Genomic DNA, 14,704 nt, shown 5'->3' with positions numbered 1-14,704 from the left:
ACAGTATGGCTAAAAGAGGGTGTGTACAGGGCGGAACGAGAAGCTGATTCAGGTGCACACACTTGTAGGCACTCTGTGATTTATAAAGGGAAGTTTGCTTACAAGTTTGCGTTCGCAGGGTTTCATAAATCTGAATATTTTTTGGCTTTGGCTAAATTTGGCTTTTGGGCCTACATACACTTCTAGTAAGGATCCTATGCACAGTTTTATAAATGAGACCCCTGGTCTGTCATTTTGATGTCTTTCACATTGTGTTACCTACCACCATGAGCAGATATCCAAGTTATTCCTGACATTTCTTGGTGATGTCTAACCTTTTCATGCTGGGAAATAATGACTCTATGTTAACTCCATATTATAGTAAATGAATTAATTCCAACAGGTTAATTTAGCTTCATTGTTTCTCTCTTTTTATCTTCATCACGTCTTATCTCTCAGACCAATTCCCACTTGTCCCTCTTATGCACTCCTCTCATCTTTGTAAACCATTCCCATGTTCCATTTTATGCAGTCTTTCACCATCAAGAGAATCCACTTCATCTCTCTCATGTCCTGCCCTTGTAAACCATTCCCAGTAATTATGGAGGCAGCTACTCGACTAGGGATTTCATCACATGGCTGAGAGCTCTGCAGAGAGGCTAACATCAGGAAATCCCTGTCACAGCAATAACAAAGCACAAGACATTCTGAACTGCTCGAAAATGAGCCAAAAACCCCGGAGGAGTTTTGATTAAAGCCTCAGTTCGGAAACCAAACGCAAACACAAAGGTTGCCTTGCTAAAGAATGTGTAAGACACAAGGTCTGTAAAAAAAAAACAAAAAAAAACAATTATTTTCCTCCCTTGATTATACTCATGCAAAGGGTGATAATATTGCATGGAATTTATATGGCTAAACAAGCTTAGTGATTTATCATTTCACAGCAAAATAGCTAATTGTTCCACTTGATTTGTTTTTGGCACAGCACAAATCCTCAAGAAGCCCAGTCAGACAAACACACTTACAGTAAACTTCAGGTCCATCTGAAAGTTCTGAAAAGTCCTTCACAGTCTGCTCAATTCCTTCTTCAAAGTGTTTTTTAAGCACAAGACAGAAGAAATGTAAGAGTAAGCACAGAATTGCTCAGCACTTATTTTTCTGTACTTCTAAACAGGAACATCTGTATAAAAGTATGAAAAAGAAAACGCCCACCAGTTTCAAGCCCCCAGAGACTTGGGGTATTCAGTTTGAAGCAGCCTCATTCCTTCTAACACTGCCCCTTTGGGGTGAGAGAATATACATTATTTAATGCCCATGACAATGGGATAACAAGCTGCTGAGGCTGAGCTGGATGAATTACATAAAAGTATAGTTTATGATACATTTTGATTAAGTGGTCAATAATGTTCATGTATGTAGGAGGCAGCATGATTATACACCTTCTTTTATATATAAATTTGAAAATCTCCTTGTCCACCACCAAGTGTTTTTGTTTTCGGATTGTCTACAAGGCTGTTTATCATCTACAAGATGTTGTCTTCAGATTTTGTAGAGATCCTAATTTGGACTCAAAGGTGCATGAGCTTATATTATTACTATCTGCCTTTTTCTTCCTTCTAAATCCCATTTGCTTTAGGAAACAGCAACCTGTACAACCAGGGCTTTGTACAAATCAAGACAATTATGACTGGTTTCAAGAAATGCAAACAAACCGCCAATTGTAGACAATCTTCAGCACTGACGCAGCACAGTGGAGATGGGACCTATAACTATGATGCCATGTCCATACCATTCCTTTGAGTGTGATATCTCAGTATGGCCTGGCAAATGTAGTGACATTGGGCATAACTTCCTCTTGGAAGCTTAAAGTTTAGGGTCACTGTGACCTTACAAAACACATTTTAGAATTAGAATGAATATGCAACGTATGATGCAATTACACCCAAATGTCTAATGGGGATATTCTGAAAAAACACTTAATACCTATCATTAAACTTCTTCATTATATGAGTCTTGACAGACATGGATTAGGACAGCAACTTGACTGGTTGATAGAATCATAGAACAAGTAGTAGATACACCTTTTTCTTTGTTTCATTTTTTTATGTCCAACTGCAGTGTCTGTGAAGTGACTCATGATTGAAACCAATTACCTTGAAAAAGCCGGTACATGACTATTATTTCCCATGGCAATGATGACTTATTCCTGAAACCAGCAGCCTTTTGTTATTTATTTCTGCAAAGAATGATAACACTCTGATCTGTCTTGCCTTGATGGAACAGATGTATTTGACCTCGTAGAGGTGATGGGGGTTAAAGTGAAGAATCTGTAGCCATTAAGGATAAATTGGCTTGAAATACACACATACACAGACGCGTATACAGGCCCATGTGTTCAGGACGAATAGAATATGATCCGTTTTGATCCTCTGGGGAATTGGATGGAACAGAAATCACAAGGGCATTACAGGAAGAAAGATGGGTACCACAATGGAGCATATGTATAAGGAATAGTATCAGGTGTTACATTTGAAATACATAATTGCCCAGAATATGATCTTGCAGTACATCTGTCAGTGGAGGCCAGCCACCAGCTAGTGTGAATTCCTACTGAATAAGAAACAGAGAAACACTGATTTTGAAAGTAGTTGCTTAAAGTGGTTTTCAATAAATGTAATCTGTGCGTGCGTTATGTGTGTGTGTGTGTGTGTGTGTGTGTGTGTGTGTGTGTGTGTGTGGTGTGGTGTGGTGTGTGTGTGTGTGTGTGTGTGTGTGTGTGTGTGTGTGTGTGTGTGTGTGTGTGTGCGTGTGTCAGCCACTGCAGGTCTCGGAAACTAACTCTGATCAATAATCTATTAGCAGTAAGACATGTCCGCGTGGGCAAGCATAAATACACACACACAAACAAGTGAGCAAGGTCAAATATTGTCACATTTGTAATGCATGCATACATGACACAAACATTGTCTCACAGACCCAGGGCAGTCTCCCTCCCTACACACACACACACACACACACACACACACACACACACACACACACACACACTGTATGCACATACACGCAACTTCTCCGAGTTAACTTATTCCTCTTTCACCTCAAGTATTTGTACCACAGGGGAATATTTCATGGCAAATGGAGCATTGCAACTTTATCTGCTTTGCCTTCTTCTCCTCCTCCGTCCTCTCCACTTATCTTGTCTCTTCTCCTCTACTCAACCATGCCACAGGACACACAACTTAAGGGAAAAGTTGCCTCTTTAGAGACAAGTACAACCATGATGTAGCCGCATGCATTAGTCCATGCTGATTTGGCTTCACCGAGTGGGTGTGTTCAGTGTGATTTCTCTATCAATCTGTTGAGGCTTGCTAATGTTTGAAGACATGCTGCATACTTACAGTAATAATGTTGTGTATAATGACCTCGAATGTGAGTAAACTGCAGATTTGTGTGTATTATCATGTGTCTGAGAACATATACATACATACATGTATCTTTGGCATGAAAGATTAGTGCTTCTGGTTCACGTTCAGGTGCCACAGTGCAGGATCAGGGCTCAACACCTCACCACTTCATCACCATAACAACACAACTGATCTCACCTTTCCTCTACACAAGTCTAGAACAGATAAGGCACACATACAGTATCTATATGATTTCTATGAAGTTCTTTTATACCGTTCAGTGAGTTGCATATGTTATGTCCCGTATGTACTGTGTCTTAATTGTTGGATTGGTCTGCATGTGCGCACTTATTAATGCACACTACACTATATGCTTCAGCAAAGTATGCATAAACCAGGTGTTTATGATGAGAATAGTGCCTTTAGACAAGCATTAAAGCCAACCTGCTACCTTTTTCAGGCAGTTCAGTAAATAATAAAGGGCTAAAGGTGCTGATCAGCCAGAGATTATTCATGTGAGGTCTACAGCGTGGGGGCAGGTGTGGGTTTCCTCTGAGTGCAGAGCTGCCATAAGTGTGACTGTGAGTGTGCTTTAAACATGTGATGGACTGTCAACTTTTCAAGGTTATAGTCTCACACCTGGGGGTGTGTTTTCTTGTACCTCTGTACAATACTGTGGAATAGAACAAGAAGAGAAAGAAGGTAAATAAAAGTTAATTATTCATTACTATTAAAGCAGAAGTAAGAGATATATTTGTGTTAATATAAGTCTTAAATAGTTATATCTTCCGACAGCAATCACTTCTATAGAGTGTTTGGACTGAAACACGGGTCTCTCAGTCCCTCCGCTCTGCTCTGAGCCGAGGAGAAAACATTTATCGTATCCTACAGTTTTTATCCAATGAGGAGAGAGAACGGCATGCAGGGCTGTGTGTGCAGCCAAGGAACGCCGTGAATGTGGCGACGTAGGGACGAGGACTGTTATGGTGCGTTCAAGGAAACTCGTATTTTTCCGACCGTGAAGTCGTACCAGTTCGATCTGGTACGAGTTCACCGGTCGGAAGTTACGAGTGGCCGTTATAGTGACTTTCACAGGTAAAACAGGTCGGAAAAACACGAGTGGGTTGCCTGAAACGCTACAAAGTCGTAAGTTGTGACTTGAAGCTGTAATTTACGATTTCAAAAGCCTGCCTGGAACGCAGCATTAGCGAAAACGACCGGATCGCTTACTTCTGCTTTAAGTGAGGCAGCTGGTAAACCAGTTTCTAGCAGGTGAAAATCTACATTGTTTCTTCTACCTTTGTTTTGTTTTTTGTTTTTTTTGGTCTATTTTTTTTCTTATCATACCCTGACAGGTTTATGTGGAAACTCTCACAACAGGGCTAACAGTATGTTCTGATTGTGGGTTTAAGACCATTATATAAAATGTATTCCAGGGTTCTAATCTCAAATATTATGTAAAACTCCTTCAGATGTATTTTATCTCGAAGCCCTCAGGTTGGATGTATCATTTGTAAACCCTCACTTGCATGATGTATTTTTCCCCCTCAGGAATATAAAATAGCATTGGGATAAATGATTTTCACCATTAAAGATGAGATAAATTTCAAGAATTGTATTTATATCCTGAGATTTATATTTACTTGGGGGGAAAAAACTGAGACGTTGGGGGGAAATAGTGAGAGAAATCATGTGTTTAAATATGTTCTGTATACTCCTCCAATACGTTTAAGCAGAATTACTCATGTAAAAAAATATATTATGTGAAATACTCTATATATTCCCCAATTTACCAAATCAAAAAGTAACTCTTCTGCATCTTCTCTAATATTTATTTCCCAGTTGACACATATTTCTGGAGCTATGTGACTTTGTTGACTGGTCCCTTAAGCGTCATACATTATCGTGGAGAAGCAGAAAGTGGAGAGCTTACGTAGCCACTTCTTTGTATAGATCTATTTGGCGTGTCTATCTCTAAAATAAATGCTCTGCAGTTTAGCCTCCTCCGCCTTCCATCTCTATCTTGCTCTCCCTCCTCTTCTCCTCTCTTTTTCCCTTTCAAGATTTATCACTCCACAAGCCTGAAGCTGGGAGGTCCCTGCTTGCTCTTTCTTCTCCTTCCCATCATCCCACACCTCTGTCTCTCTCACCCTTTCTGTCCTTCTATATTTTCCCATCTATGACAAAACAGTCCGTTGTTTGGTGGCACAGCAGCGGAGCTGTTGGTCCAGCAGTAAACCTCGAGGAATAACAACAAAAGCAGTTATGTGTATTATTGATCCTCACACAATCTTGACATTACAAAGTTCATTTGTGTGCAGAATCAGATTTTTTTTTTCTTTGGTTACAAATAGTCGGGGGTTAAAGCAGGGGCGGAGTGGGGCACCAAAATCTACCGGGAAAATTCTGACCGCACCGGCCCACCATCGGCCCACTTGCAGTAAAGCACGGACTGTGTTGTCTTGTTAAAATAATATAACTTATAGATAACGTAACACACGGGCAGGACTGATAAGGTTTGCTGGGTAGCTTCCGTGAGTCGATCTGTTTTTAGCCGCAGCCGCTAGTTTAATGATAACTTTCACAGTGACAGGCTGACGCATTTCCCATGAGGCTTTGCACATTGCTACATTAGTTTAAGAACAAACAAACAAATTAAATTGCTGGTTATTTTATATTTTGTGGTCATGAAAGTTCTGTAACATTGAACAAAAATAATTAGATAAAGATAGGAGGCTAAACAAAAATCATTTAGTAGGCTGGATTGATGAGAGTCTGATTCACTATCGCAACCATGAGTGAAATGTACAGAGACATGAAGGGGTACAAATAATGGTTGGACTTTTTAAACAGGTGAAGAGGTAGACCTTGGAGATTATCATGGCGGCGTGCGCGCAATGTTACTTTTAACTCGTGAGCACCACACGGCCACGCAGGGCAGCTTGCGGGCCGGCTCACTTGAGTTTATTGGCCGCCGGCCGACCGGGAAATCTCCCGGTCCTCCCGATGGCCACTCCGCCCCTGGGTTAAAGTGAAGGTCGTGAGGTTTTAGCTTGATTTTACAGGGGTAAGCTTGAATCTTCAGATGAATCACAAATAAACTGCCTAAGACATACCATTCTTCATCAGGAGAGCTGAACTTACTGTATGCTTTTGATTGTTTAGGTCAATTCCTGGTGGTTTCAAAAATCATGGACCTGCTCTTGCGACTGAATTGTACACATAAATATAAAAAGCATAAACATGCATTGGCAGGAATAAAAGCTGCACACATTAATGCTCAGATACCGTATATGAAGGACAGTATAAGCTCTGTGCTCATGTTTTTCATTGATAAAATGGTTGATTTTGAGAGATTTGAGAAGTTTGGCTTTCTGCTGAATCTGATTTGTGAAGGCACTGGATGTACGACAAATACTGTAGATCTGAATCCTAAAAGTGTACTTTTTAACTGAAATGGTAATATGACAACAGTGTCACAAATAAAGTCATTTAATTATTTGTTTTTCTTTTTTCAAGATACAAAAACTCAAATAAACTGAACATATCTGCATGTTGAATATTGCCCCTGTATGCAGAGGCTATAGTCCTCACTGCAGCTGGCCCCGTATCGAATCGCAACTCGGGCAGCATGTCATTCCCCTTCTCTTTGCCTCCCCATTTCCTGCCTCTCTCAACTAGACTATTAATTAATGGGAAAAAGCCCCAAAAATATACTTATTCTCAAAAAACCCTCATGAATGAGCCTAAATAAATACTCAATCTAGCTGAAATGTGAAGCAAGTGAAGCTAGCATACAAAACTGTCATTCTAATGCAACAAAAGCATGACATGAGAGAGACAGTGAATTACGCAGGAGAGAAGCCAGCGCTGCATTCCTAAAGCAGAAAAAAGGATGTTGCATGCCAAGTCTCCAACTACTCTCCACGCTTACAATGGTCTGCTGTGTCTTGACTGCCTCAGACTCAGCTCATTTGTCACTTTGAGATTTAAATTGATTAAACTGATCTCAAAGCCATTGATACGAGTCTCGTACAGGACATCGATGACATGTTAAATAGATAATAAGGCCCCAGAATGCTCATGGAGACACTTGAACATATTAAATCCAACTACCCTGTGAGCAATCTTGTGAGGAACACTGGTTTATATTCTGCTGTTATATGGCCGTGGGGACTAAAAACAACAAATTAGCACTGCACACCAACAAACACATCACTTATTTAATAGTCCTTGCTAATTAGCTGAATTAAAGTCGAAAGAGGAATGCGGGGACACCGCAGGCACTTTATCACACACTGTTTGATCGGTATTCTGTTTTAGTTCAGACTATATACTATCTACTTGTCTTGACTGATGAATTTAAACAACTTTCCTATGTTTGTCTGAGCTCCCGCACTCTTTAACTCATTCCCCACTCTGTCTCACTGTCTTGCTGTTGTTCACACCACTGTATTGGTAGTAGTTTAGCATCTATAGCAGTAATATGTTTTTCAGATTAATGCAGAAAGGCAATCAACATAATCAGATGGATACTGTAGGTTAGGATCACACCTCAAGGAATGTCTTGATGAAATATCTTAAAAGGCTGTCTTTTGAAACCCCACATTGGCTGGGTTATTGGTTTATATGTCCAAACCGAATGAAAATGCTCCATATAAGCACATCAATTAGAATAAACCAGCCCAGACCAAATCAAATTTTATTCAGTTTCACAGCGGTAGAATCTTCCTATTCCCAAACCGATCAATCATGTAAACCGTGAAACAGAACGTTTTTGTGTGCTCTTTCTCTTTCTCAATGTAAATGTGTGGTGATGTTTGTTCACTTGCAAATGATGGATAAAGAAGGCTAGACTAGAAGACCTTAGTCTATTGTATATAATTTTGTCAACCCATCTGCCAGCCTGGCCCGTTGAGAACTCGCTGCGAATGTCACAGGGCTGTAAAGCAGCTGTTCTGAATAAATGCAGAGGCACAGGTAAACACAGAATAGATCACCTCACATGTAAACAGTTGACATGAAATCTTCACTCAGAATAATATGAATCAGAATGAAAAAACCTGGCTATTGACATTTAAATTGATAGGCTGCTATTCAAGTACAGTATGTATATCAAACTACAAGCCTGACTCAATCCCCAGACCAGACAGAGATGTGGACAGATGGGTGGACTGGCTGAAGAAAGGTCAGAGAGACAGAAAGAGAATAAGACAGACCATGGGACAGGAGAGCTGAGAGCTTTTTATTAAATTAAGAGGTATGTCTTAAGCACATGTCCATAGCTTTTTAGATGGAGAGAGCGAGAGAGTCATGTATTGAGGCATGCAATCACCGAGATACAGTCAGAGAGAGCTAAAAGCTGTTATTAGGCTGATGGCAAAGATGAATCAACAAAATGTATTTTGGCTTGAATACATAGCTGTTGAGACGTACACTGTTGGACAGTTGGACAGCGAGTGAGACTGTAAGAGATGGACAGGAGCACTGAAAGCTGTTATTAGAGTGATGATAAACACAAACAACCAATCACATCATTTATGAACCTTGAGTCCAGACACTCAGACAGTCAGTTAGAGAGACAGACAGGCAGTGAGACAGTGGAGCTGAAAGCTGTTATTAGGGGCCCATCTGTACTGGTGGCTGGAGGCTGTGATGATCATGATCCACCAGTCCACAGCTTATTATTACCTGAGTAATTACAGTGCATTGTCTACTGCAGGCTGGCAGTCATTTGCCTGCATTTATAATCAAAGGAAAATTAAACTATTAACTGAATTAATGGTGCTGTGGTGTATGTTGTGTCAGCTCGCAGGAGAGAGCAGGATGTGTCAGCCTTTAGTGTATTTATTTGTGCCCCTGTGTAGATCGCACACAATGCGAGGAGATTTATGAGCGACACAGTTAACGCAAAAGGCAAGGGGACAATGAAGTTAGTGGAAGAGAGGGAGATAAACAGAGGCGAACTGAACGTAAAGGAAACATTACAAATGATACAGTATATGCTTCATGTGGAGAAATGCCACACATGCTCACCAAACCATAGTTTAATAGATTCACTCACCTTTTATGTGTAAAAGAAATGAATGAAGCACAGTAAAAACCTCCCAGGAAAGATTGTCCAACAGGCTGCACTGTTGTCCTCATTCAGTATTTACAGTAAAGGTGTCATCATTTTTCACCCATCTCTATGAAGGCCATACATTTCTGTCTATGTTTGAGTGCAGCCAGTTTAACTCTAATCTGGTTTGATCTGATCTAATCTAATCTAATCTGACTCGATCTGCACATTTACATTCATTGGTGTTAAAACTTCACTATACACTAAATACTGCAGTGCCAGAACCACTGAAATCTGTTTAGTAAAAAATGCTTTGTTTTCAGAGATGAGTGTCCTTCTTTCTCTTGAAGATAGAGACTGACAAACCTTTGACGATTGAATTTATTTCCAAATAAGATAACTTTGAATATGATTTGAATGTTGTTTTGTTGTCGTGGTTTGCTGCTGCTCATTGTTATTCCATTGTTAATCTTTAATTGTGATCATTGAATTGTAAAAGCCAGTGGTAAAAATCCACAACTTTTAAGTAAGTGAATGTATTCATAGTCTTTTGCTGCCCAGGGATATGTCTGTCTGTAAACTTAATTACTTTAATGCATATAATCTAGGGTTGCTGATGTAGAAATGTGCAATGTGTTTTATATGGTAATCCTGCAGGGCCCTTTCATTTTGTTTATTGTTTGTATTATTTAATCTGGATGCATAAGAATTATTGTGCGTGATGCATTGTATGGTCTGAGGTGGACTCATCTCTTATTGTGAGAATGCTGAGTGTAGCTGTATTGACATTTTTCAGTTGCAGACCATACATGTACAGTATGTCCGTTTCTTCATGTATGTAAATGTCAGTGTAAATACCAATAAAACACCCAGTACAGAGTAGACTCACCCATGCACAGAGTGCGACAACACTGATTGGATTTCTAACATCAAACAACCTCAAGATGATGTATGCATCACACGATGGATTAAAATCTAAGAAATGAAACGATTACCATTCTGCAGTGTTATAACCTTTTCAGATCAACACCAAAAGCGCAAGCAACATCAAACTAACATTAAAATGAAAAACCTCAAACCACCATCAAACATCATGCAAACTTCACTGAAGATCAGAGCTTTGATGGAGGATTTCCATGGAGAGAAAGGAACCTTTAATGTCACAGAAAACTAACTGAATAGGTTCGAAGCACAACATATAGAGGAAGACTGTGGTCAGACTTACTTGCCCTCTTACCAATATTGTTTGTGTAGCATACACAGCCAAATAAGCATACAGTACATTATATAACCAAACTGAGTGATAAAACAAACCAAATGTATGTGTACTGAATATGTCTATATTAATGTTTTTTTTAATGTAATAATTTCCATGTACAGATCTACAAGCAGCAGCTCTTTACAAGTATTAACATTTTTTATAATTTGAAGCTAAAATGAAAAGCCCATTCTCAAACAAAGTGAACAAATCACACTGTGTCCAGCACAGTGTCTGTCTGATGCAGTGCATCATTCAAGCTTTCCACATCACTTTGTTTTCCGCAATCAAAGCGTAGACTGCACATGGCAGAATTATTTTACGAACGAGTTACCAACAGTATGTGCAAAGTTGATTTCATCAGGGTTCTGCAGACCCAACAAGCACAGGGCATTTTTCAATATAGTGCTGATGACGCATTTGAGTGAAAACTGGTAGCCGATTGTGTGAAGTGTGATTATTTTTGATAGCCTGTTGTGGGATCAGCAATTTTCTCATTAAGATGGACAAACCTTTATTGTCCCTGCTCCTACAATTCACATAAGCACCACCAGTCAGATTGTTTAGCTTCAATCAGCTGTTATATAAATAGACATTAGCAGCTGTTTAATATGCAGCAATTATTTACCGCCCTTATTTCCATGCAATTTGCATATGACTGCTTAATCAAATAAGACTTTTCATCTATGGTCACTTTTCTAAATGACATGAGCCCTGCACTAAGTGAATGGGATCAGGCCTGTTCATGCACATTGCCCATTGAGCTGGAATGATTCAAAGCACATTACATCTGTCATGCTTTACAAAGCGCCCGAGTGGAGAGATAATATAGTGAAGCCTATCACACGCCCCGTTGAAAATAATTAATCCAGCATACAAGCGTTAGGAAACAGATGAGGGAAGCAATGCGCAATAAACCATGTGGAATGTTCATTTGTTGTTTGGCAAATTTGTTACCAGACATTGTATGAGTGGGTGGTGTGTGTCTGTGCACAGAGGCAGGGGTGTGTTTGAACTTGCACCTGAGCCCTCATTTGGATACGATTGTTTTCGCATCTTGAATGCGATTTTATATAGAGTGTCCATTAGCCACATGTACTCATGCACAAGTCCTGTTTGTCACTGTAAGTATTGTGTTTGTGTGTGCCGCCCTTTTGTAAGTGTGTTTCCTGTCCGTCCATAACTTGTATTTTGTCCCCCATGGTTGTGTAGTGGTTTTGTGTTCTGTGTTAGTGATCAGCCTATCCTGGGAGTCCCTGGACAGTAGAAAATAGAGCACAGACAGGTGTGACATATTGGAAATTTGGTCTTGACTCACAATGAACATTCATCCATAACAGAGGGGAAAAAAAGACAGAGAGGGAGAATGAAGGGGTAAAAAAAAAGAAAAAAAAAAAGGATTTTTCCATTTCAACAGATCAGCGACTTTCCAATTTTAACACAATTCTCATTTGGAATTCAGGCCAGAATGCAGCAAGATATTAATTTGGGGAAATCAACAGAGAAATTGGGTCACCTGTGAGCTATTCATTTTTCACCGCCAAAACAAATGAGTAATTTAAAACAGAGAGTGAGAGAGGGAGATGAATAAAAGTAAAGAGAATAAAACAGAAAATGATGTAAATGCAGCAAAATCACAAAAGGCTGGTTAAGAATGTGAGCAGGAAGATCTTTTAGCCTGATGTACACAGTAGAGGCAAAGAAAGAGATGAAGGTGGAGGGGGGCAAGGGGCCGAGTGAGTGAGAGACAGACAGTGAGATGTTAGACTGAGTTTGGGACTTAATGAAAATGGAAGACATGGAGTTTATATTCATTCCAACACACATCCACTGAATGTAAAGTAATGTGTGCAGCATGTGGCTCAATCAGACTTTAAAGATGAGAGTACAGGTCAGGGTCACTTAGCTAGTCTAGGTGGAGAATAATTGCCTTTCTGCAGACATACATATACACAGACAGACAATTAAAACAAGCAAATTGCCACACAGACAGGATGCTGTTTTGAATAGATTATGCAAATTGGATGCAGAATATGTCTGCCAGAAGGTAGAGAGTCAAGTATGTAGTGTGAAGGTTGATACAGGCCAAGGCAGTAGGCTACTGTTAATGCAGTATCGACTGGTGAGGGCAGAGGTCACAGGGGAAAGATAGAACTCATGAGCAGTGTATCAGTATACATGGATTTGTTTGTAAGAGTGTGAGAGTATGCAGTTTGCTGTTGTCTTAATCATCCCTCTCCTCCCTCCTCTGTCTCCAGGACAGTCCATTGATCCTTCAGTCAGACAGAAACGTGACTGTCAACGCGAGGAATGATCAGGGACAACTGACCGGTCAGCTAACTGTCGGTAAGGCACGCACACACACTCAGCATACAAAGACATGTTCATTCGAAGGACACGGGCAGCGCAAACATTTTCTCCTGAAACAAACTCCAAACCAGATTATTTCTCCAGGACAGTCAGTTATATCGCTTGAATTCATGCATGCATTTTACCCCCTTCTGTTTACCTAACTAAATGTTATCTGTTTCCATAAGTGAATCTCACTGAGGCTGACAGCTGTACTGTTTTCTCAGCTAAATCATTTTTCCAAGCCCTTATTGGATCAGTGATGGCCCAGTTTCTGACAGAAGACAACACTTAGAGGACATGTGACTTATACAACAGGACATATTCTTATAAGGGATGAAAGATAACACAGCAGAATGCAAGAATGGAAAGATTTTTACACTTAAGTAGCAAACAAGTATGAGCCATAAAAAAAAAAAAAATCTATGTACAGTGTCCTATGAAAAGCTTCATGTTTTGATAAATGAACGTCATTGAATGGAGTGGAGGAGATTGTGCTTCAGAATTGAGTTTAAGAATATCAGTAACTGAGAGAGAAAAGAATGACTGGCCTGTGGTTATCGTGGTAAAAAGATACTAAATATACTAAAAATATCACCATCAGGTCAGCAATTTTAAACATTAAATATATTTTGGCTCGATTGAATTGATGTAAGTGTATAATATTAGCATATTCATATATATGAGATGCGTTTATTCATTTTCATAGCACTCAGAGGATACTTTAGGATGTTTAGCATGAATTAAAAATGGTCAAAGAAGCCTAGACGACACAGCATGAATCACACATTAAAAGCTTTCATGGGTTTAAATCACAAATATCATACTTAGTGATGATGCACCCATGTGGTAGCAGAAGTGTTTTGATAGGAGGAGAAACCAATTTATGCATAATCTGAGAAAAGAAATGGCTTAACTGGAAAAAAAAAGTTGACTACAATATTTTACTAAAGCACAGATAAATGCTCTGATGGAGAAGAGAACAAGATGTTACCACTGGATCAGGATGTTGGAAAATCTGCTAAATTGTCTCATTCATAATTAACTTTGGTTGAATGTTCAACAAGAGAACAAATGCAATGCGGGTCACTGAACTGTGGATGACAGTGTAGTGCAGGATCAGGAGATACAGAGTTGTACAGGTGGATAGAAATGGCCAAAGACATGAAAATATCATCTAGGTAGGATTTTGCTTTTGAAAGTATAGACTTTATTAGTTTGAAATGAGTTAGTAGTTGAATTAATCCACCATGAGAAATAGAAGTACAAGTACTTCAATGTACCTAAAATATTAAACCATTGTCACTGTGGAAAGATTGATCAGTTAGAGTGGTGATGGTGGAGGCTTATAGCTGTTGTATTTCTCATCAATAATGCTCAGTCAGAGGTGGTGGATGTGAAGAGATGATTAACTCGAGGCTGAAACGCCAGACATTTGGTATACGGTCATTAACTAATTAAATCGAATAACGAGGCCTTGTTTCAGGGGTCTGATTTAATTATTCAAATGATAATATATGGTTCCTAAAAGAAGAAATGTGTGCAATGTTTGCTAGGTTTCACAAAGCTGTAAAACACAAAACTATTCTCAGTTTATATGGTCATAAAGGATTTTGGTGTAGTAAAAAACCAAATTTCAGAAGTCAGAAGAAG

The 14,704-nt window shown here is 39.4% G+C and overlaps 1 protein-coding gene across 1 annotated transcript in view; it reads left to right on the top strand.

Moving 5' to 3' along the window:
• The window catches only part of LOC146991466 (zeta-sarcoglycan-like), a 373,318-nt gene that overhangs the window by 286,903 nt on the left and 71,711 nt on the right, over positions 1–14,704 (top strand). Inside the window, exon 4 of the mRNA XM_085773280.1 lies at positions 12,961–13,048. Within this exon, the coding sequence (XP_085629406.1) occupies positions 12,961–13,048 (88 nt within the window). The remainder of the gene's footprint in view (positions 1–12,960; positions 13,049–14,704) is intronic.

The sequence above is a fragment of the Trachurus japonicus genome, chromosome 1 (assembly GCF_045865225.1).
Source record: "Trachurus japonicus isolate A0001 chromosome 1, Traja_1.0".
NCBI classification, from domain to species: Eukaryota; Metazoa; Chordata; class Actinopteri; order Carangiformes; family Carangidae; genus Trachurus; species Trachurus japonicus.
The sequence above is the reverse complement of the archived record's forward strand: the minus strand, read 5'-3'. Positions and strand labels throughout refer to the sequence as shown.